Source organism: Arachis hypogaea, chromosome 3, assembly GCF_003086295.3.
Source record: "Arachis hypogaea cultivar Tifrunner chromosome 3, arahy.Tifrunner.gnm2.J5K5, whole genome shotgun sequence".
Taxonomy (NCBI): domain Eukaryota; kingdom Viridiplantae; phylum Streptophyta; class Magnoliopsida; order Fabales; family Fabaceae; genus Arachis; species Arachis hypogaea.
The window spans coordinates 21,729,245-21,754,079 of NC_092038.1; the positions used below are offsets into that span (position 1 = coordinate 21,729,245).

Below are 24,835 nucleotides of genomic sequence, written 5' to 3' on the forward strand. Positions count from 1 at the left end.
CCATATGCGAAGCGACGAAACCACTCTGTCAAAAATTATAAGATACCGCTCTGAAGTGCAACCAGAAATAGACCCTTATTGACCAGATTTTGGTGGTGTAGAAATAGTACTAAAACCTGCAAAATAATCCACACCAATATCAATTCACTGCTGTATATGATCATTTTCATCCTTATCAACAAAAATTTGCGATGGAATTTGTGGAAAGCCAACCTATTATTGTCCGGGCTGAATGTGTTGTTGCAGCTGCCTAATTCAAGTAAAAAGTAACATGGAAAAAAATATTATGAATTAACTTTATTAACGATGATTTATTAGATTGTACTTAATAGAAAAATGTATCAAATTTAAATATAAAAACGAGATATTCAATCATTTGTGTGAGAGATTATAAAATAAAATAATAGTGAACATGTATAAATAAATTAAATAACATAAAATTTGAATATTTGTAATTGAAATTTTTTGTTATTATTATTATTATAATATTTTTAATGTATATATTTATTGATAAATAATAAATTTAATTGATTGATTAAAGTTAAAGTTATAAATTTATTTTTCATAAAAATAATGAGTTGATTATTATTTATTGCCATCTAATTGAAATTGCTTATATGAGATTATTAAAAAAAAACAATGTAACTTAAATTTATTGTACGAGAAGTTAATATTAATTTTTATATAATACAAATAGATAAAAAATTTAAATTTTTTATTTTAATAAATGTATCATTATCATAGATGTATTGAAATTTTGCAGGGGATTCAGGAGAAACGGAGAAAGAGACCCCTCCCCAGGGAACGCTGACATTTGCGCGCCTTGTCCAATCCAAACCTCATTCCATGTCACTCCACGCTTTCAAGGAAACTCTACTAAGACCTTGCACAACAACCCAACAACAACAATCTTCTTCTTCTTCTTCTTCTTCTTCTTCTTCTTCTTCTTCTTCTTCTCTATCAATTTCTCAAAGCCAAACACGCCCTTACTCCTTTCTTCACGATTCACACCTTCCCGTCCCAAGAAAACTCCCAAAGTCCACTCTTTCCCAGCAGCTCCGCCGCCTCCAAGAAGACGACGCCGACGACCACACATTTTCTTGGCCGCCGCTTCAGCTCCACAATTCGGTTAAGAAGCGAGAACCGGAAGAGAAAGAAGCTGATGATGGTGATGACGAGGATGGAGAAGAACAGGAGGAACTGCAGGTGAAGAGGGGAAAATTCGGAATAGCTAAAATTTCACAATTTCAGTTTGATCACACTGGACCGTTTGAGCCTCTTGTCCTTTCTTCAGATGCAGAAGTTCCAGTCATTCAGGTTCCCTTTTACTCATAGCATTTTTACGTTTTTATGCAATTAATTGCATGCAGTAATTGACGTTGTTTATTGGGGCTTTCTTATTTATTCGTATATTAGTTCCAAGTTCCAATCTTGCAAAGTGTGCTCTTGGAACACATTTAATGTACGCTCGAGTAACATTCACAATCAATAATTTTCTGCTTTCATGTAATTTTTAAGCTTTAGAATAAAAATGTGTGATTGTAGATGTTCTTGGAGCAAGTATTTCTTGGCTGAATTTGTGCATTGGCATTGGCATTTATCAACTAGAATACATACTAGTATTTCTAGGGTTTATCAACGTAGAATACTTACTAGCATTTATCAACTAGAATACGTACTAGAAGTAAAACAAATCAGTTGGATGTTTACGGTAAATAGATTGCATAATGGCAGGTTCAAGTGGGTCACCTAGAACTAGAAGATTACGAGGTTTTATATTTGCTTCCGGATAGTCTATTCTTTACTTTAGTTTAGCATGTTTCTGATTGTGAACTTACATGTTTTTTGGCCAAAAAAGAAATGGTGTATGCTCATATGTGATTGAGTGGTGCAATATTTAGAGGAATTGCAGATAAAAATTTTGAAACACTTTGATAAATGATATTAGGAGTGTAGAGATTTGAAACACAATTGAGATATTTACTGTGAGGTGCTGATCACGATTTCAGGTTCCCGCAACTATAAATTGTAGACTACTTGAGCATCAAAGAGAGGGAGTGAGATTTCTGTATGGTTTGTATAAAAACAATCATGGTGGTATCCTTGGAGATGACATGTAAGTTACATCTTATCACTTGCTCCTCGCACTCTTTTGCCTTTTTTATCTAGTTGCATTTCTTTCTTCTGGTTTTTTCCTCTACTACTCTATGTGGTTATTTCAGCACCATCAAATGCATTATATATTGAAAGGGTTGTGTGTGTGTGTGTGTGTGTTTGCAAAAATTCTGATTTTGAAAAATCTAACAGGTAGGGTTCTTTTACAATTCAAATAATGGTTTTTTTCTTTTGGTTGTTTTGTCCAATCACATGCTCATAAAACAATGGTCATGCATTGATATTATATTCAAATTTTAGCGCATGACTGCATGCAACACTGTTAATATTGAGAACCCTGTGAAAAATTTCATTTTTTGCTCATGGGCCTGTGTGAAGTACATGTCATGACTTCTCCTTAGAATATAGATCACAAGAACTGGCAGCATCTTCAACATAAAATGATATCATCTTTTTAAATTTTATAAAGATAAGATTTGTGTTTTAAGTGTTTTTAATTTCTTTCGTAAAGTGCTTTCTGTTTATAAAATTTCAAGGAGGTAATGAGATATTTCTGTTTAGTTTCTGGAGCCTTTTACAAAAGAAACAGGCTCAATAGTACAAATAGCTTCCACAAAACTAATATATGAAAGGAAATAGTATGTTTTCCTCCCAAATCGTTGATTTCCTCTTATTATTTAACTAGGTAAACAAGCACATCTGTTAGTAATGGATTTGTTCAAAAATATTTTGGACAGCATAGCAGTGCTCTTCATCTAATTCACTCATGTCTGCCCTCTTGTTATATCTTCTGAGTTTTCTTGTTTAATTTATAATACCACATATATCATGATTCAGTCAACGCCCTTTGAATTTTAAATTTCTAGATCTTCTATTTTGTGTCTATATACTATTTATACTATTTATAGAGTGTCATACAACTATAATTACCGAGTTGAGGTTAATTTTGAGTGTATTAAAATTTCAAACAGGGGTCTTGGAAAGACCATTCAAGCAATAGCATTTCTTGCTGCTATCTTTGGTAAGGAAAGAGACTCTATGCTGGGTGAAAATGACAAAGAGAAGAGAGACCCTGTATTGATAATCTGTCCAACTTCTGTCATTCATAATTGGGAGAGTGAGTTCTCTAAATGGGCTAATTTCAGTGTTTCCATTTATCATGGTGCAAACCGGGATCTGATACATGAGAAACTAGAAGCAAATGGAGTGGAGATACTTATTACAAGTTTTGACACTTACAGAATTCACGGAAGTTCCTTGTCAGATTTCGAATGGGGCATTGTGATTGTTGACGAGGCTCACCGGCTTAAGAATGAGAAATCAAAACTCTATAAAGCATGTTTAGAAATTAAAACCCTTAGACGTTATGGTCTTACAGGGACCATAATGCAAAATAAGATAATGGAGTTGTTTAATCTCTTTGACTGGGTTGCACCTGGATCACTTGGGACACGGGAGCACTTTCGTGAGTTCTATGATGAACCCCTTAAACATGGTCAGAGGTCATCTGCTCCTGACAAGTTTGTCCAAATTGCTAATAAAAGAAAACAACACCTTGTGAATGTTCTTCATAAATATTTGTTGAGAAGGACAAAGGAAGAGACAATTGGACATCTTATGATGGGGAAGGAAGATAACATTGTGTTCTGTGCCATGAGTGATTTGCAAAGACGTGTTTACAAGAGAATGTTACAGCTTCCTGATATCCAATGCCTTATAAACAAGGACCTGCCTTGTAGTTGTGGTAGCCCACTTACACAAGTTGAATGTTGTAAGAGGACAGTACCAAATGGAATTATTTGGCCTTACCTTCACCGAGATAACCCTGATGGTTGTGATTCATGCCCTTTCTGCATTGTCCTTCCGTGCCTTGTCAAGCTTCAACAGGTTAAACTTAATCTTTGAGATATCTTTGCCTATCTCTTGCATAAATTCTCTTAAAAGCTACTTATTCACACCGTTGGATGTCTTTCAACTTTATTTTTCATAGGAGTTTCTGCGTTCTAGTTTTTAATATTTATCATGGTTCAACTCAATAATACAGATTTACCTGGATGTCATGTTCATGATGCTTTGTTACTTTATTTAATGTTGCCTATTCATGTGTATTTTTTTTTTGTTAAATCTTTTTTCAGGTAAGCAATCACCTTGAGCTGATTAAGCCAAACCCCAAAGATGACCCTGAGAAGCAAGGCAAAGATGCAGAGTTTGCTGCTGCTGTCTTTGGCTCTGATATTGATTTGGTTGGCGGAAATATGCAGAGTGAGAGTTTCATGGATCTAAGTGATGTGAAACATTGTGGAAAAATGCGAGCACTTGAAAAACTTCTGTACTCATGGATTTCACATGGTGACAAAGTTCTTTTGTTTAGCTATTCAGTGAGGTGAGTACATAGTACACCCCTCAAGTTATGTTTGTTGTTTGATACTTTTTCTGCTGATTTAAGTTAAGATGGATATGGCACAACATGGATTGAAATTTTAAGGGACTTGAAACATGCATTTTAAGTTTCCATTAATAGAGTAAAGCTAACAATTAGAATCCCCAGGATCAAAGAGGCTTGGAACTAAAGGGGCACAATAGAATAAGATAACCTAAGCGTTGGCAAGCTGCAGAATGCTCATTAAAAATGCTGTAGTAGAATTTCTCCTCATTGCGGCATTTAGTACCAGCTGTCACAAGTATCTAACTGTGACAAACATATGCTAGAATTACTCATGTACCCTTCTAGAGCTTGCAGATCAAGCTGCAAAATCTCTACCTATGAATATGGTTGTACACACTAGTTGAATCATAATGAAAGTGTCACAATTAGGTCAATCACTCGCTCTATCTGCAGAATTCTTTAGAATTCTCTTACACATTTTCAAACTTAAATTCATAACTATAGATTTTCTATTGTAGAGTGCTCCCTTGTATGTATTGTTCACGGGCCTTATTAGCATGGCATTTGGAAAGCTTTGCATGAATGTCATTTGCAGTAGAAAACTGCTGTTTGCATATGCTTATATTTTCCTGTTGAATTGAACTTAATTATCTTTTCCACTTTCCAGGATGCTTGACATACTGGAGAAATTTCTCATACGGAAAGGCTACTGCTTCTCAAGACTTGATGGGTCTACTCCGACAAATTTGCGCCAGTCTTTAGTTGATGATTTCAACTCCAGTCCTAGCAAACAAGTATGTCTCAAACCCAATGATTGAGTGAGCAGTTTTCCGATTCAATTTGTGCACTCTTATTTATTATTTTAGGTATTTTTGATATCAACTCGTGCCGGTGGGCTTGGGTTGAACCTTGTCAGCGCAAACCGGGTTGTAATATTTGATCCCAACTGGAATCCTGCACAAGACTTACAGGCCCAGGACAGGTCCTTTCGTTTTGGGCAGAAGCGACATGTTCTGGTGTTCCGTCTTCTTGCAGCCGGTTCGCTTGAAGAACTTGTTTATTCTCGTCAGGTGTATAAGCAGCAACTTTCAAACATTGCTGTCTCAGGAAAGATGGAAAAACGATATTTTGAAGGTGTCCAGGTACCAAATATATAATTATATATGCATTTAAGTTTTGCATTTCTTTTCACTTGATTTTGGTAGTTTTAAACTAGTTCTCATATATACCTCATTAATTTGCCTGTAGGACTGCAAAGAATTTCAAGGGGAGCTTTTTGGAATTTGCAATTTATTTCGGGATTTATCTGACGAGCTATTTACTAGTGAAATCATTAAACTGCATGAAATGGGAAAGGAACATCACAATACAATAGAACAGGAAAAAGAAAATCTTTTAGAAGAAACTGATTCTCTAAGATCGGCGTCTGACACTGAAATATGTGCTGGAACTGCAAGCAACGTAGCAAGTAAACCAGATTTTGAAGACCTTGGTAAGTTTAAAGATGCCTAAACTTAACTGAATTTCCATGTTTTTTCCCATTATAAAATCTGTTGTCACCGAGAAAACAGTTAAGTGATAACATGCAACCAAAACTAGCGTAACTTTTGGATGTTTGGTGTTCTTTCATGGTTAATTTCTGCTTTCTACAATGAAAAGAGGCAATAACTTAAACAAGACATAGGAAGATTACTTAATTGTTGCAAAAGCTCTTGCTGTGTACATCCAATCATAGCAATTGTAGCCTTTGTGTCTGTTAATGGTTTGAATCTTTCGTCTAATTTGAAAATTGAGATCCTCAAGGTTCAAGGCATCCTTAAATGATATGTCAGTTGACAATTTTAAGCTATTAATATTCCTGCTGATAAAGTTTGCTCCTGTAAATTTCCTTCTAAAATTAGTATGGTAACCAAACATACCTAGAAGTGGAGTCATCACCCTCAGGCTTCAGGGCATCAAATCCTTGAAATGTGGGAATAAAGCTTCTATGGTTTATGGTTTTCTTAAAAAATTGAATAATGTTCCATGATAAATCTTGTAAAAAGAGCATATTTTTTTCAGGAATTGTGTATGCTCATCGAAATGAAGACATTGTCAACTGTGGACCTGTGATTCAGGGGAAGATAGATAGCAGCATCCCTTCAAAGAGTGATAGCTTAGTCAAGCCAAGCATCTCTTCAGTCAACCAAAGAAATAAACCAGATTGTGTACCTAAAAAACAGAAAGCTCCTTTGATTGATGAAAGGAAGAGAACCCAATATAGCCTGCTTGCACATTCTATGGGCATGGAAGAGCTTGCATTTAGCAAATGGTTACTATCAGCAACTCCTAAGGAGAGGGAGGAAGTGCTTCGAGACTTCAAGAAGAAAAAGAAGACGCCTAATGGTTAAAAGGAATGGTTCATATAGATGGCAAAACAAATGGTTATGTTGGATGTTGCTACGATTACAATATAAAAAACATTACTGATTGTAACATTATGTACAGATGGCAAATATAGAATACCACCCTTTTTTTAGTAGTTTACCATTTTCACAAAGTGAATATAAAAAATATATCTTGTTCCAAAGGTTGTAGCTTTTGCGTATGATGAAACTTTAATCGTTACTTCAGGCTTAGGTTTCCTTTTCTCAAATTGAATATGCTCATTGCTAAATTTAACTCGTACATTTGATGAATCTTCACATCGAGCTTTGCGACTGGAAGGTTGGTAAGATTCCCGTGAATTATTTTTAATTTGATAATGCCATATTCAAAGATAGGAAATGGATATTATTTATTTATTTATTTATTTGACTTGGTCGAAATGAATAATGCTTCACAACTATGAAATGTGAATTGATCTTCGCTTTAATAATCGTTCCAGATAAATGAGATGGAATACGTTGATGTGAGGTTAAGACTTAGTAATCACACCATAAAACAAAATACACAAAAAAAAGGCTATAAAATTCTGTTAATAATTAAAGTAGGAGAAACATCGCATTGTTCCTGTTAATATCTATGGACAGCTATTAAAATTCAATCATAAAGGTAAACTTTTTTAATCACACCCATTGCAACAACCAAAAAAAGGGTGAAAATTCCAGCTCCATTAGTTAACCCCACACTCCTCATATTGGTTTATCCCGCTCCAGTTTTTTACTCTAACAAGCATATCACATGCAATGATCACATATGCCACCAAAATTACATTGGCTAAAATATAAGAAGAGCTTCTAGCAAGCTACTCATTCTATTTGTGACTATCTTCTCTGCATTTTGAATCTGGAAACTGGTTTTGAAGGCTGAGAACCAGAAACCTGTGATAGGCATCATATATTTTAATAAATAAAGATAACACAGCATGTGATCATTATTACAATATAAATTACAAAATCAATTCTTTTATTTACTGAAACAACATAAAATCAATAAATCTACCTGTGATGAAGTTGAACTTTGTCCATTTGAGGTTTTAATATTCTCAGTATGCTCTACGATGGAGCCTGTAAAAGCCTGTAGAATATACATATATTGGAGAAAGATAAAAGCAGCAAACCATTTAGTTATACAGCAAAGTGAGGTGAGGGTACAGACTGTGAAGTACCGGCCACCAATAGGAAAGGGATTCATTTGTTCTAGGAGTTACAATTATCCAGTTATGCCAAATTATATTTTAAATTGTATACAATTTTTTGCAATTGATCTAGCTAGTGACATCTTTAATTCAATGACGAGAGAGTTAAAACTCATGATAAGTTATTTGATAATGTATGTGTATCCAAACTTACTTTTAGTGAAAGTGAATCCTAGCAATGTATATAAAGGGTAAACATACCTTGTGGCTATCAAATGATGGTTGTGAAGGTTGGTGTTGAACCTGCAAAGAAAAAATAATAAATATTAAGGACCAGATCAATAAATAAATAAACAAATAAATATTGTGCTCATAGGGTGGAAGAAATCAATGAAGATCACAGACTGAGCTGCAGAATAAAGGCCACAGATTAAGCAAAAAGGCCATGTCAGTAAATACTCCTAATAACCATGTGGAGCAAGCTCATCAAGAAGCGGGAATTCTGTTATTTATTATTATAAGAGAGATCAGAAAGAACCAAACCAGAATATAATTCAGGACATAGTGAATAATGCTAACATTGCATGTTACTTAGGACTAGAGAATACACATGAATCGATTATGAATGACCAGGGAATCAATATAGCCCACAAGACAGCATACAGATATGATAAGAATTTCATCACAAGACATACATACCTCACTTTTCGATGCAGTAGCTGCTTTAACTTGCTTCTCTTCATGGTGTACGAGAGGCTTCTCGATATGATCAACAAATTTCACCTTTTTAGCAGCATTCTTCCCCTCTGAATTCAAATCAAGAATTAGCCCAGAATGGAGGCAACTAGCACGGATATTAATTTATGATACACATAACTAGCAAACATGTCTATGCCCATAAAATGAGAGAATTAAGAGATTATTGAAATTGAAGACCAACCTCTAACATTTGATTGCAAATCCAGGCTTGCAAACTGCATTTTGAAAATCAGAATGCAAAACCATGCTCTCTTTTAGCTGAAAGTTATATATCATATATATATTAAACATATGTAAAGCTGAAATAAGGAAATAGGAAGATACTAACTTACATTCAACTGATCAGCTATATCAGGATTGCAATGCTTTTCTACAGACTTGGTTGCCATACTTTTATTGTTAGCCTGGTCCACTGGTGGTGCGCCTTTATGGAAGTCCTATTTGGGCAGTAAGAAAATGAGTAATAAGTTATCAAAGTCCGATGTGTTAATATTCTCTAACTAATATTTATAAACCAGAATTCAACAAATTCTAATGTTTGGTTTTCGGTTAGGAAAACTCCTAAACCAAAGTTTGGGAATAAACTTATTTCTTGTAGCTTACAACATTCCAGATTATGATTTAGCAGTCACAAGTAAATTGAAACACTATTAATCAAGTTATTACTTCTGAATTGCGGGGTTCGTTATCAACAGGTCTTTGATATGATATATCATCAACGTCCTCTGTAGTTTGCTCATTTTTGCCATTGTCACCGCCACTTTCTGCAGCAAGCTCTTCTTTCTCGAGTTCATCCATTCTGGACAGCATTCGAGCATATTCATCATCGGGTTTAGCTTTTTCAAGATCAGGAGCATCTTGCTTCAGTGGACCTGAAAAAGGAAATTAGCATTTCATTCAAAGATACACCAACAACAACAATAAAAATAAGCCTTGCCCCCTAAATGGGTCGACTACTAGGAAGAAGTTTAAAAGTACAGTCATCGATTTCATGCTTTGTTTTTTAGTCTTGCATGTGAAACAAAGTATAATTGTATAAATAAAAGAAAGATAAACCCTTTTCAGGAAGCAACATTAAAAGGTAAAAGAAAACCACGAAAGTACCGGAATCAATGAAAAACTTATGATACAAAAGTATATTAAATAACCACGAAAATAAATTAAAAGGTGCTATAGAGTTATCTGACTCTAGAGAAGGGTCAGTATGAATGTGTAGTAGGTAAGGTTAGCTTGAATTTGGCAAGAAGCTGATTTTACAACCAAAACTTCGAATGTTAACTACTGACCTTTGCACCACGGCTCCAAATTTAAGAGTTTTGGTAGTATTGCAAGTCTGTCTCATCTAAAAATATTCTTAGACCTTGTAAAGCAGAAAAAGCCATGAACATACCTGATTTAGTTTCCCCTTTGTGAGAATCTTCTATATAGTCTTCCCTTATCTCCACAAGACCCTCCTGTGCCAAAATCAAATATCATCACAGCAAATCAATCAGTTAAGAAAACTTCATGAACACTTTCATATGCATGCATGATGAAAGCACAAGACGGATCAAGTCCCATTAAAAATGTATCAAAAGAATATATTTGCTTTCAATGTCATATGCTAAGGAGTAATGCACATTACATTGCACCAGAGGTCCACATTTCCCAGCTTTAAAATATTAAAAACAAAATTAACAAATCCTTCAAAATTATAATAATAATAAAGAAAAAATATGCATCAACAGGCTCAACAATGCCTTTTAACTCCAAACTATACATTAGAAACGCACCGCAGCTTCAGCAATTGTTTGACCGAAAAACATGGCCTCTGCTTGAAGGTCCTTGATCATGGCTTCCAGAGAATCAAGCTGTGAATCTAATCCCTTCCCTCTCCGTTTCAATATCTCAGTGGTCTGTTTGGAAGTTCTCTCTGCATAATATCCTTCTCCCAAAAGAACCTACGAATCAAAACAAAACAAAACAAAACCACTTCTCAAACATGGAAAGCAAAAATGTAAGAATTGAACAAGGCAACAACAGAACCAAGTACGTAAGATACCAGGAACTCATTGGTGTGAATCAACCGACCCGGAAAAAACGCTGCTTTCCCAAACGGAACCTGAAAACCCCAATTCCGAAAATTTGAAACTTTATCTACATCGACATCATAATATATATAAAAAGAGGAAAGGTCATTTACCATGATGTCGTGAGAAAGTTCTTCAGGGAGCTTGTGAACGAGGTTGATGAGGTTGTTGTTATCGTCTATGAAACCTAGCAAACGGTCGAGCTCGGCGCGCTTCTCGGCGATGGCGTATTGGACGCGGTTGGCAGCCTTCTGCGCCTCCCCGACGGGGAAGAGAGAGGCCAGTGACGTCACCGTTCCCCTCCTTGTCTCTTCCATTGCTGCGCCTTCTCTCTCTTCACTGGGAGTGGCCACTCCGGTTGATTTCAACTGAGAAAAAGAAAAAATAAATAAATAAATAAAACACAGTTTTCGAACCGAACCCTCTATCCTAAATTTTAAATCCTCAATTTAGTGTTTTTTTGGTGACTGAACCCTCAATTTAGTGTTTGTTTGACCTATTAAATCAATAATTTTGTTTTTCAGTAGATTAGTTGGTCATAATTAAATAAAAAAATTAAAATAAAAAATTCAATAATTAATCTTTATATATAAGTCATCTAACTAATTAAGTCCAAACAAGTAGTTTTGACCTGATTTATCTCTTTGCGCCACTACTTCTAACAAATTTTTGACTCAACGCGTAAATATATTTAACTGTCTTTTTCATGTGGATTTCATTTTTTTCGAATTTTTTTAGCATTTTTGCATCTCTACATTTTGTTTCATCTCTGTGTTTTCTATGTTTTTCTTCTTTCTCCTTGTTCTTGTCATTCCATGCGTTCTCTTTGTTCAAGTTTAATGTTCTTTTATGTGATTTGAAGATTTGGATCGAAATTTTTGAAATCAAACTATGAAATCTAGTTTGAACAGGTATTTCGTTGTCGAAGATAATGAATGATTCAAATTCAGACTGTCAACTAAACCAGAGCGAAGTGGATTATTGTTTTGAATCGAATCAAATGGCTGAGGTATTGTTCGATTCTAATTAATGTAGTTCGTTAGGTGAATAATGTTGTTTTTTGTTTGTGAAAATTGATGTTCATGGTTGATGGTTTGAATTAAATGTAATGCAGGAGTTCAGAGTCTGAATTATTATTGTGATGAATTATTATTACCGTTCCATTTCCGTTTCGGTGTATTTCGACTATAAATTAGTGTATTTTGAAAATACTTTTGGTGTATTTTTAAATTCATACTTTCAATTGAACCAGAGAAAATTGTATTATTGTTTGAATCAAATCAAGTGGTGAGGTGTGGTTTGAATTTGAATGTAATGTACGAGTTTTGAATCTAATTTTATTATTTTGATGAATCTATTTCGGTGTATTTTAGATTCTAATATGGTTTATTTTGGGATAATTTCGGTATATTTTCAGTTTCTGTGGGATGTTGATGAGCAATTTTTTCCAAAAATTGGGATGACTTTTAACACGCTTGAAAAAGTTGAAAAATTCTACAAAGATTATTCTAAACTTGCAAGTTTTTCTATGAGAATTCGATGCACAAATAAGAAGGAAAATGAAATTAAGAACCAATTGATTACATGTACTAAAGAGGGAAAATGAAAATCGACCATATCTCCAACTGAGAAGACAAATCCCTTAGTTGGATTAGATTGCCCTGTAATAATTTATATACATATGTTGAAGCAAGTTGGTGTTTGGGTCATTTTGAAGGTTGTGTTGCATCATTCACATCTGTGTTGTCCAAATTAAGTAGAGATGCTTAAACAACATAGGCAATTAAGCATGTCTGTACAACGTACAACAGAGAATAACGAAAAAGTCGAAATTAGAACAAGCAAAACATATCAATCATTTGTTGCAGCAGTAGGGGGTCATCATGAATTAAGTTTTATTGAAAAGAATATGAAAAATTACATCATAAGAGAAGTGCAAAATATTTCAGAACTAGAGGATGCAAAAAAATTTGGAAAATACTTATTAAGAATGAAAGAGAAGAATCATAATTTCTTTTTCACGCTTGAACTCGAGGTTGATCAATCAATTAAGATTACTTTTTAGGATGACGTAAGAAGCAGGCTCCCTGTGTAGTTTGGAGATGTTATTTCATTCGATACCACTTAAATACAAATAGGTAATATGCTGTTCTGGTTTATGTATTTTTTTAAACCACATTCGGTGTATATGCATATCTTTTTTGGTGTATATATGATTTGTTTCTGTTTCGTTATATTCAGATATAATTTGATTTTTTGTTCTTTTGTTGGGGCAAATCACCACGGTCAGTCAACACTTCTAGGATATGTTTTGATGAAAAATGAGGATATTCAATCATCCAAATGGTTATTTGAATATTGGCTTCGTTGCATGGGAGGAAATACTCCGAAAGGCATTCTTACCAATCAATGTGCATCAATGCAAAGGGCTATTGTGGCTTGTATGCCCACAACAATTCACTGGTGATGTATTTGGCATATCATGAAGAAGATCTCAAGTAAATTAAATGGCTACAAGCGACACGAAAAAATTGAACACGAGATGAGTCATGTTGTTTGGAACTCTTTTACAAAAGAATCATTTGATAGAAATTGGAATGATTTTCTTATGAAGTATGGTGTTTGAGACAATAAGTGACTTTCAGGTAATGGTGTCTTTATTAGGATTAACTGATGTTGTTACTTTTAGTGTGTGGACATTTATGTGTTTTGCTTGTGCAGTAGAAGTGTCAAACTATACGTCTTTCGCTGTATTTTGGTTTTGATTTACGTATTTTCTTATTTTGCTAGAGCTTTTTGAATATCGTCATTTATGGATTCTAGTTTATCTCGATCACCACTTCTGGGCCGGGATGAGAAGCACACAAAAGAGCGAGAGTATGCATGCTTTTTTTTAACAAGTTTATTACAAGCAACAGCTCACTTATCCAATTTGTCAAACAGTATGATAATTGCCTAGAGAGGAAAGATGAGAGAGAGAGAGAGAGAGAGAGAGAGAGAGAGAGGAATCAGATGCTACATATTTTCATACCATGTGTTGTTAGGAAATTATTTTAATTTTCTAATTTGTTTATGGGTAATACATATATTAATTATAATCACAAATTATGCTATTTCAAATTAAATGATTTATATAATGATGATCTCATTTATTGTTATAAATGCTAAATTGAATAAGTCATTATTACTTTTGATTTGGAATTAAATGAGAATAAAACCAAATATTATCTTTTGTTCCTTAGATAATTATCTTTTAGATTTTAGATATATTATCTTTTGGACTTTAGATACTATTTTATTTAGGTTTTAGGGATTAATGAGTGTCATGCTCAAATATAAATAGACCTTCAGGGTTTCGGTTCCCAAGATACCAAAGCCGCCTTTGTTGCTCTTTCTCCATCAAAAGAGTCACAATTTAGCTGCCTAGGGATATAGAAGGCTTTGGTTGAGGAATATCGAAAGAACCACAAGATCCAAATTCTTCCATCAATTTCTGACTCTTATAAGTAAAGGTATGCTTCCGCACTACAATATTTTTGGTGATTCAATATGAATTAAAGGTATGCTTCCGCACTACAATATTTTTGGTGATTCAATATGGATGATCTGGGTTATTGAAATCGATTTATTCCAACAAGTGGTATCAGAGCCATCCATAATTTGATCATCAAAATATTCAATTTTATTATTATTTTATTCGGTATACGTTGATCTTGCGTAGCTTACGTTAACATTATCGCACCGTAAAATTATATATATTGTGGATGAACACTATTCTTCTACGGTCTTGTCAATTTTTGTTGCACATATATAATATAGGAAACGTTTCAGGTACTCCAATGTACTTTATTGGAGTACTGGTATGCCATGTACTTTTAGGTTCTCAGTTATATTATTGTCTTGTAGTGAAGCGTTAAAAAACTTTATTATCCTCTGAAAGTGATTTAAAATTACCGAAATAGTCAGCTAAAAATTCTTCACAGCTTGCTTCTTGAATTTAAATGTTTGCAACTTAAATAGCAAGATGCCAAAAAGCCTTATTGGCTTATAATGTTGCCTGAGTTGGAAGAATGAGATCGTTAACCATGTTGGTGAGAGCTAAATCTCCTCGCCTCTCCTCTGCTGTCCGCCCTTGATACAGCGGATTCGACGAGAGGTGTTGTGATCTACTGCTACAGCTGTTTGGGGTTCTTGGCCTTCTCGACCTTCTCCTTCATATCTGAGTGGTTGTTCTGCAGTTGCGAGAAAAGTGGAAAGCGCAATTCAGCAGATGGTAATGTACGGGCTGCATAATTTTGTGCCATTGAAGGGCTTTCGAAAGGTATGTTCCTTATTTTTGGCAATAATTTTTGTAGCTGGTGAATTTTTTAGGGCTAGATTTAAGGTGTTAGAGCTGACCCAGGGAGATTAAATGTGTTGGCAATGTTATGTTGGATTATTGACATGGTGTGTACCCGGAGAAATTGGGTATGATCCTTTTAGATGCATGAGTTGAGTCACGTTAAAGGATTATACTGGTGTGCAGTGGAGGATGGACTTTGGCATGTAGTTAGAGTCATGGTCTGTAGAGAAGTAATGGTAGGAGTTTCTCAGTTATTTAGCAAATAAATGTAATTTTTTAAATTATTTACAATTGTTTTAGTTTTATAAACTTGATTAAAGAGTTAGTTTATTTGTTTATTCAGCACGTCAATTTTTTTTAATTGCCAGGCTGAGAAGATTAAGAATAGCTGCATGTGATTTTAATGGCATCAAGTTATTTATTATCCATCCGGTTACCACTTTAAAAGAAAAAGTGTTAGTTTTTTTCTCTCCAAATTTCAATTCCAATTGGTTGGTTAATGTGCTTTACTGGTCTTCTGATCTATTTCTTAATGGAAAATAGAATTGTTTTGTTTTACATTTGTTACGGATTTTGCTACATCTGTATTTCTCAAGCCTTCATGCCAGTGTAGTTGTTTAAACTTACAAGATATTTTGGTTTCACAATCACTGTGAGTGAAGTTGTAGCACATTTTGACCTATTTAAGTGCATAAGCAATTTGGTTGTTCATAAAGGACTAATAAGCAATGAGAATATAGCAAATTCGTTTTCCTCCTAGTGGCAAACGTAGTTGTGTTTATGACATTTATTTTGTCATCTTTATTTTATTAAGATATATTAGGTGTCCTTTTTTATTTTTTGATATGAATGATCAAGGCGGGGTAGATGTTTGCATAGGGTGGGTTTTCCCGATGATGATGTAGTGAGGGTAAAGTATTCCTGGAAGCATTGAAATTGGAGTAGAAGCTCAGCGTTTCCTATGTTAACATGTTACAATAAATTGCTTTGTTAACAAGGTTGCATGAATTGGCCAGATTGTGACGGCGAGACTGGATATTATTGTTGGCTATGCAAATGTTGAACTTCTGAGGAACCACAAGTGAGGGGATCCTGTAGAAGAAGCAGCTGCTGCATATTAGAAAACAGATGAACAACATAAATCACAACCCGATATCAAAATCAACCAATCATGAATCGACGATACCAGACCCGAAAGACGGGCTTCTGAATGAGGTATATGATAGTGGAGGAATTACAGATTAGGATTATATTAACTTTTTGTCATTCTGAAGATGAATAGTATAAGTTAATGTAAAAGTGGGTGATCGTACCGTTGTTAATTGCTGCAGGAGACACTTTTTGACATGAGCATCTTAGGAGACGAAGCAGAATTTCCGAATATGATGCAAACAGACATAGAGCCTCAAGCTGCTCAGGTACCAAGTCATGTCAGCATTGAATATGTGCTGAAGATGGAGTTCTTCACCCTCGGGGAAGCAAGAGAATTCTACACAAGTTATAGTAGGCTAAAAAGTTTTGCAATAAGAAAGAGTAAGAGGGTAAAAATGCCAAAGGAGAGATTGTTAGTTACACTTTTGTTTGCAACAGACAAGGATTTAGGCACAAGAAGTGGTTAGATAAGCTGGATAGGAAAAGAGAGCACAAGCCTATAACGCGATGCGAGTGTGTAGCAGAGATGAGGATAAAGAAGAATCATAGTAATGAAAAATGGTTTGTTTCGCAGTTTATGGATGATCATAACCACACCATACTCTCTAAAAGGTTTATTGCATATCTGCCTTCACACAGGAATATGTCTGATGTAGAAATTGCTCAAAATAATAGCATGAGGAAAGTTGGGATAAGCATTTCAAAGATATACCAGTCATTTGCGATGCAGGTTAGGGGCTTTAACTTAGTAAGATTTACTAAACAAGATATGCACAACGAGGTTCAAAAGCAACGTGCTTTGTAGAACGGAGATGTAAATGCCGCACTGCATTTTTTTGAAGGTGCTGCCAGAAACGATGAGAAACTGTTTTGGAGGTATGAGGTAGCGGATGGTTCTCGTTTGTGTGACATTATATGGAGTGATGGTCAAAGCCAGGAAGATTATGAGGCGTTCGGTGATGTCCTTGCTTTTGATGCGACCTATGGGAGGAACAAGTATAACCTTCCTGTTATTGTTTTGTCCGGGGTTAATCACCATAATCAGACATGCATGTTTGCAGCAGCAATGGTTTCATGTGAGTCATAGGATTCGTACAAATGGGTGCTGAGATGATTTTTGGAATGCATGCGGGAAAAGGCCCCGAAGGCAGTCATAACTGATGGGGATCCTTCTATGAGGCTAGCTATTATGCATGTATTTCCAGATGCTCATCACAGCCTTTGCGCGTGGCACCTACTAAGGAATGCCACTGCTCATGTCTCACAACCACGTTTCACCCAATTATTCAAACAGTGCATGCTGGCTGACATAGAGGTTGATGAATTTGAAATACAGCGGGAGGCGATGGTTGATGAGTGTGGTGTTCGAGAGGTTGAATGGGTGATGGACCTGTATAGAAAGAAGTTGTCATGGGCCACTGCATACATACGGGGCAAATTCTTTGCAGGTTTAAGGACAACCTATCGGTGGGATTCGTTGCATGCTAAGTTGGGTGGGTTTGTGGAGAGTAGATATGGGATATTGGACTTTGTTACAAACTTTCAAAGATGTGTTGATTTCCTTAGAGACAAGGAGGAGGAGCTTGACTTTCGTTCCTTTTATGGTACCCCGGTGCTTCAAACATAGTTCCCAGAGATTGAGAGGTCGGCGGCAACCCTGTATACCCGAGAACTTTTTCATAGGTTTCAAAAGTCCCTAAAGTGGGCCATAAGATTTGACATTGCCGACCGCCAGGATTGTGAAAATGGATGTTGCTATGTGATACAGAAGTATCGCCGACCGCAGTCAACCTAGCAAGTCTTGCACCAGCCGCAAAATGGAACCTTTCAATGTAATTGCCGCAGGATGGAGTCATACGGGATCCCTTGTGTTCACATAATTGTAGTTCTGGTTGGTAATGATATCGGTTCTTTGCCAGAGACTCTGGTCCTGAAGAGGTGGTGCAAAAACGCCAAGAACCATATGACTTTCGTTAGACAAGTTACTGATACGGGTGATGCTGCATCCCGGTACCGTAGCAGACTTGGTGCATTTCTTGACCAATGTAAGCGTTTTGCCAAGGTGGCTTGTCTAAGGGACAAAGACTACAAGGTCTTCAGTGAAAAATGGCACGAGATACTATCATGTTGGAGGTCAAGAATGGGTTACGTGTGGCCCCAGATGTGAATCCACACCTTAACGGTGACAGGGGTGGTGGGATACATGATCCGGTCCGCGTCTGGACAAAAGGCACCGACAGAGGAAACGTTTCTCAGGTATTAAAGGGCCTAAAAAAGAGAAAATACAGTGCTTGCAGAAAACTGGGTCATCACAGAACTCGTTGCCCCAGTGCGCCTGCCCCACGGCACGGATGTCGTGGATTGCAACCGATTTCCGAGGGTTACCAGGCTCAACCTCAGGTTAGAATCATATGCTTTGTTTCATTTATAATTCATGTGATATTTAGGGTGGTCATGATTTTATTAAAACTTTGAATGATCAATGATAGCCTAAGTAGGATATGCAATATGTGAGTAGACCGCGAAACAGCTATCTGATAAAATGAAGTTGAACTTGATAAAATTGTTGAGTTTAGGTATATCCGCACAATTGTTCATAGAACAAATATCAGCATTAGTTCATGAGGATGGTACATGTTAAACGAGGTAGAGGCATCATCAAAGTATAAATAGAACATGAGCTATTCACAAAGAGGGAGAAGCATTAATGTATAAATCTATAGATGTCAATATAGGCAATTCAAGGTCTTAGGGGTAGAGGCATATGTTTTTTTGTGAAATCAATTAATCATCTTGGGAGGATTCATGAATATTAGGAGTGGTTTATTTTGTAACTTCTGGATCCACATAGAATTCAAATCCATTAAGAATTCAAATCTGTTAGATTTTAAGTTGAATACATTTTATTTACAACCCGACTTGCCTCTTTTTACTTTGTGCAGGCGACACCGTCCTAGACAACTCGACAAGAGTAGTCGATCTTTTGTGCCTCTGACGTTACTATAGGTTATGTAAGTGCCAATATTGTCCCGTAATTATTTATTGACTTATGCCATGCCTTTTGTTTAGATATCCATCAGTGGCTTTGCTATTTGTGGGCAAGCACCCTAGTCTTTACGAACATGAATGTAAATTGCAGCAGGAATTACAGATGGGCGCGGGCACAAAGAAGAGGAAACTGAGGGTTGAACTTCCAAACATATTTCCACAATTCATGTTATAAGAGGATAGCATAGATAGATAGACTTGTAACGGCTTTAATTATTTCTCTAAGTGTAGTAGATTAATTTAAAAGTTTACCTTGTGAGTGGCACACCACAAACCATGTCGTCTAATCGATACTATGAGAAGAAACACTTTATTTGAGTATCTTTGGTTGTTATGAAATAGACTCTTGTGGTAACAAGTTGTCTAACTTCTACTATCGCAAGAACACTAAACACTTTATTTGACTATCTTTGGTTGTTATGAAATATACTCTTGTGGTAACAACTTCGTTTTGTTGCATTGGCTTGTTAGCATACTATGACATGTGCGCGAATTTACAGAGTTATTTTTCAAAGCACCGTGTGTAACGATTATTATGTTGTCTTGTTAGGGGATGCATAGTTTGTTCCTGTAGGGCAGCACGATAGGAAAAAATAAACAATGGAGTAGTGGCAATATATGTGGACCAGTATATTGAGTGTCAATATATCCTAAGCAATGCACACTCTCTTTGGGGAAAAACCTGATTAAAAGACTCACCACATGTCTAACCTTAAACAAAAATTTGTTATGAGAAATGAAAAACTGCTCATGCAAGCTGACAAAGACAGATTCATACATAGGAAAACCATTTGCAACTGGAGTGCCACCCGGATAAAACAAGCTGAGTAGTTACACATTAGAATCTGGAATTAGCAATATATAACATCAACAACTAACTTCAAAACATATGGACCTTGATTATGGTTCCCACTTACATACTTCAACAAGTCATAATGCAAATTAACTACAACAGGCACATACATAGTCAAACCATATACAAACCCTAAAGGTGCATATCCAAAGTCGACCACCAGGATAATACAAGTAGAATAAAAAAAACTAAAGGCTGGAATTTGGGATTTTATAACAGCAACTAGTAAATATGTTATAAAAGAAACTAGTAATTTCAACATATTTGGGCATTGTAAAGGGTTTCTAATTTCACTCATACATAAGCATGTAAATAGAATAGTAACTAGGGAAGGAACGGGAGACTACGCCACACCGTCTCTACCTTGAGGTTCACAAGAGCCTTAAGCTCACTGTAGTAAGATGAAACAATTCTGATTGCTGTTTTCATCCTCAATGTGGCCTCATCACCCTGAGATGTATATGCATAAATAGTTAGGTGGTAATATCACGAGCGCCAACTTAATAACCAGAAATCTATAACGATGAAGGTGTTCTTACCAGGTTGCCTAGGATAGCCGGGGAGAATCGGCCGTTGTGAGACATCCACTAGATGCACCATATTCCAGATTCATCTCTACCCATATCCAATGAAAATTGTCACAGAATTAAACGAGTGATATAAAAGGCAGAGGTCCACAATAATTCAAATTCTGTTCCTAACACTTTGGTTTGTGTGGTGTGGTTTTCGATTGTATCAAGTCGGAAAAATTGTGTACAAACTAATTATGTGAGAGAAAAATTGCGGAGACATAATAGAATGACTTACGCGCCTATCCTGCTAGGAATTCTCATGGGGTATTCAATGCGGCCCCAGGTGTTTGGATCTGGCGAAACGTGCTTAAAGTTGGGCAGATTCGGCTCAAGTTTGAAAATGTTTCCGAGGACAGCCATCTGTAGTTCCCATAACCATTGCAAGCATATAAAATTCATAAGAAAGAGTTACACGAGAATTAATTTTACTGTATACAAAATGCCTTGTGGGTTACGTACTATAAGGTGCATGTTGCGGTCACGCCTGGGAACGGACTCCATGCTTGTGCAAACATCAAGAGCATAAACAGAAGTTCTCTTCACATCCAACAACAGCATGTACCAAGTCTCAGGTGCCTCGCAAATGGGTATAAAGACCTGCTTAGGTGAGAAGCAAAATAAAACATCAATCAAAATATAGCCATGTTGTTTGTGAATGCCGGATCTTCAAGGACTTAATGACAAACTTGGAGCAGTTATGGAGCGAGGATAACTTGAATATTTCATACATGCTCAAGTTCTTGAGTTGGTGGCATCCAACGTTTCACATAGCTCTCTATTAAATGTTCCATCGGAGTTTGGAACAAGATCTCCGCAGTAAACGTTGACGGGAAGAACCAGCAACGCGACACAGGGTTTGCCTTGGCTTGAAGAGACAAAAGCATTGCAACAGTGTTGACGACTGACGATCAGGATTCCTGCTAGTTTAGAATTTCACAAAATAATCACGTTGTAAGTATAGCTTCTAAACCAACAAGAATCACTTTCGTAGAAAAATTTTGGTTGTCACAAGTAACAAACCCTGAATAAATTGATAACCGAAGTATTTAAACCTCGGGTCGTCTCTCAAGGAATTGCAGGGAGGTGTTCTTATTATTGGTTATGATAAAATGTATTTTGGGGGCTTTATGAATAAGAGAACAAGTAAAAGTAGCTTGATGATGAAAATCAAATGATAAAGAACTCTTGGCAAGGTACGAGAACTGGAAGTCCTATCCTAGTTATCCTTATCAGGTGTGATAAGAATTGTTCAGTGCTCCCACTTAGTTAATCCTTACTAAATAAGGGAAAGTCAAGTGGACTAATTAACTTGATTCCTCAAGTCCTAGTCAACTCCTATGGAAAGACTAGCTTTAGAGAGATCCAAATTAATCAGCAATTTCCAATTTTCAATCACTGCTGAGTTTGACAACTCAAGCGTCACCAATTACTCAACCAAAGCCAAAAGGAAAAAATCCAAATTATTTATATAATAAATGAAAGAAAGCAATCATAAGTCTGAAATACCTCAAATTGAATTAATAAAGATATCAAATGTAACATGGGCAGTTTATAGCCAAATAGAGTAATGGAATAAATCAAAGTAGAAGAGAACATAAATTAAAGGAACATTGAACCTACAATTAAGGAGAAAATAGATCTGAAACTGAGAGAAATCCTAAATCCTAAATCCTAAGAGAGAGGAGAGAGCCTCTCTCTCTAAAAACTACATCTAAAAACCCAAAATTATGAATTATGAGCCGTCCCCATGAATAGATGGATTCTCCCACTTTATAGCCTCTAATCTGTGTTTTTTGCGCCAAAAATTGGGTCAATAACAGCCCAGAAATTACCCCCAGTGATTTCTGATACATCCAGTACGTTGCAAAGTCACGCGTACGCATCATTTACGCGTACACGTGGATTGAATTTCCTCCAGGTCACGCGTGCGTGTTATCCACACGGTCGCATCGCCTATCTTTGGGGAAGCTATGACAAATTATATATCTTTGCGAAGTCCTGGACGTTAGCTTTCCAACGCAACTGGAATCGCCTCATTTGGATTTCTGTAGCTCAAGTTATAACCGTTTGAGTGCGAAGAGGGCAGGCTGGACAGCTTAGCAATTCCTTCAATTTCTTGTATTCCTTCCACATTTGCATACTTCCTTTCCATCCTCTAAGCCATTCTTGCCCTGTAAACCCTAAAATCACTTAACACACATATCACGGCATCGAATGGTAATAAGAGGGGATTAATATTAGCAAATATAAGGCCAAAGAAGCATGTTTTCAATCATAGCACAAAATCAGGAAGGAGAATGTAAACCATGCATTTTGTATGAATAAGTGTATAAAATATTGATAAAATCCACTCAATTGAGCACAAGATAAATCATAAAATAGTGTTTATCAACGACCTACATATTTCAGGTGTCTTAGCTATGCAGTGTGAAAATTTTAAATCAAATATTATTGTTATTTAGGGAAGACATTTTAGTCAAGTTCAAATGGTCTTACATCAAAGTGTGGCATGCATTCGGGCCTAAGGGATAAGAACTTTCCCTGAGGCAGGGTTAGCTCGTAATGCTTAAATAAGTTCTCAGATTCTCTGGAAAGACAAGATACATGAATAGAGATTAATTTAGACTCCTAGAGATATACGATCAAACCGAAAATAACTGTTGAGTGTGTTCCAATTTTGCAGATTGTTACCTCATTTCTTCATTTTTTGCAAATATATACGTCCTAAGGCGGCACTCGTCCATAGTCAGAGTCATATCAGCAATGGGCCTGAACCACATGGGAAAATTCTGCGTTGAAAACATTTGAAGTCATTAGCATGCAAACTAGAAAATGTATCTGTAAACCAAAGAGTTTGAACACAATAGTCAAATGCAATCATCCACAGGGTTAATGACAGGGAAAATGTAACGTGACTCGCCTTAGGGATGCGGTAAACCGGGTTCTCCATATTCGGTGCCAGAATGCGTCCCCAACCTCCCCTTCTAGCACGCCGAAACAGAGGTCGTCTCTGTGGCACCAATTTGGGTTGGGTCTTGGGAGGAGAGCCAATGGACGCATCGTCGATGACGATTGTAGCCAACTCTGCGCTCGACAACCATGACAATTTCGAACGCCTCAGACCTGGCTCGGAAGAGACATATAGGTCATACAGCCGAGTTGTACTCTCGAAACCCCCTCCAATCCTTGTTCTCTACAACAAAAATAAAAATAAAAAAGAAAAACAAGATTAGGCAGTGTTTTGTTAGCAACTGGCACCAAAAGAAGATGCCAAATAGGGGAAATGTTTGATTGGGTTATCTACATTTAATTTTATAAAATATAAATATTATTTTTTTCGTTCTACCCAACAACATTTAGAAGTATTTTTTATATATACCTTTCTAAAGAAATTGTACATATTAAATATCTTTTTATTATAGAAATCTAACAAATTAACACATTAAATTAGTAATCTCTAAAATGTCAATTCAAACTAAGTCTATAATAATTCTGATTAACAATAAATTATGTGCGACGCACCCATAATTTACGTTAATGAGATGTGTCATTTATTTATCTAATTAATTCGATTTAGTTATTTTTTTACAACAAATTCATTTACATATATTATATCCAATTGTGTTATACTATAGTATCTAAGCATGGAACATAGTAGTTGATACCAAGGTTGTCAAACTCGCGAGTCTAAGTAAACTCGTGGAGTTAACCTAGACTCGACTCGTGAGTTAACTCGTACGAGTTCACCTGTTATGAAGTTTATATATATATATATATATATATATATATATATATATATATATATATATATATATATATATATATTTACTCAATTCTGTCCCTTCTAAATTAATAATATCAATCTTAAAGCACATAATAAATTAAAATAATAGCATACATTATAATAAATACTTTAAAATACACATTCAAATCCTCTATAATTATTCTTATACAAATACAACATAGAACACACAAAATTA

General features: G+C 35.8%; 2 protein-coding genes across 2 annotated transcripts; one reads left to right on the forward strand and one right to left on the reverse strand.

Moving 5' to 3' along the window:
* Nucleotides 1-718: 718 nt before the first annotated feature.
* On the forward strand, nucleotides 719-7,070 carry LOC112789816 (switch 2). Its single transcript, XM_025831872.3, has 8 exons — nucleotides 719-1,317; nucleotides 2,010-2,116; nucleotides 3,087-4,002; nucleotides 4,251-4,498; nucleotides 5,169-5,295; nucleotides 5,368-5,643; nucleotides 5,750-5,993; nucleotides 6,563-7,070. Exons 1-8 carry the CDS (start codon nucleotides 847-849, stop codon nucleotides 6,889-6,891), a joined length of 2,718 nt encoding a protein of 905 aa, XP_025687657.1. The 5' UTR covers nucleotides 719-846; the 3' UTR covers nucleotides 6,892-7,070.
* A 372-nt stretch (nucleotides 7,071-7,442) lies between these two features.
* On the reverse strand, nucleotides 7,443-11,379 carry LOC112789817 (uncharacterized). The gene is made up of 11 exons (XM_025831873.3): nucleotides 11,002-11,379; nucleotides 10,861-10,920; nucleotides 10,592-10,759; nucleotides 10,210-10,273; nucleotides 9,486-9,691; nucleotides 9,152-9,256; nucleotides 9,001-9,034; nucleotides 8,760-8,866; nucleotides 8,322-8,363; nucleotides 7,925-7,999; nucleotides 7,443-7,803 (listed from the first exon to the last, which is right to left on the reverse strand). Exons 1-11 carry the CDS (start codon nucleotides 11,203-11,205, stop codon nucleotides 7,747-7,749), a joined length of 1,122 nt encoding a protein of 373 aa, XP_025687658.1. The 5' UTR covers nucleotides 11,206-11,379; the 3' UTR covers nucleotides 7,443-7,746.
* Between the last annotated feature and the right edge of the window lie 13,456 nt (nucleotides 11,380-24,835).

Bases quoted from the DNA above. Each gene is read 5' to 3' on its own strand.
- LOC112789816 (XM_025831872.3), top strand. From the start codon at position 847: ATGTCACTCCACGCTTTCAAGGAAACTCTACTAAGACCTTGCACAACA. The intron at 1,318-2,009 runs GTTCCCTTTTAC...TCACGATTTCAG, and splicing joins CAGAAGTTCCAGTCATTCAG to GTTCCCGCAACTATAAATTG. The intron at 4,003-4,250 runs GTTAAACTTAAT...ATCTTTTTTCAG, and splicing joins GCCTTGTCAAGCTTCAACAG to GTAAGCAATCACCTTGAGCT.
- LOC112789817 (XM_025831873.3), bottom strand. From the start codon at position 11,205: ATGGAAGAGACAAGGAGGGGAACGGTGACGTCACTGGCCTCTCTCTTC. The intron at 10,921-11,001 runs GTAAATGACCTT...TGGGGTTTTCAG, and splicing joins AACTTTCTCACGACATCATG to GTTCCGTTTGGGAAAGCAGC. The intron at 10,760-10,860 runs GTATCTTACGTA...TTTGATTCGTAG, and splicing joins TTCACACCAATGAGTTCCTG to GTTCTTTTGGGAGAAGGATA.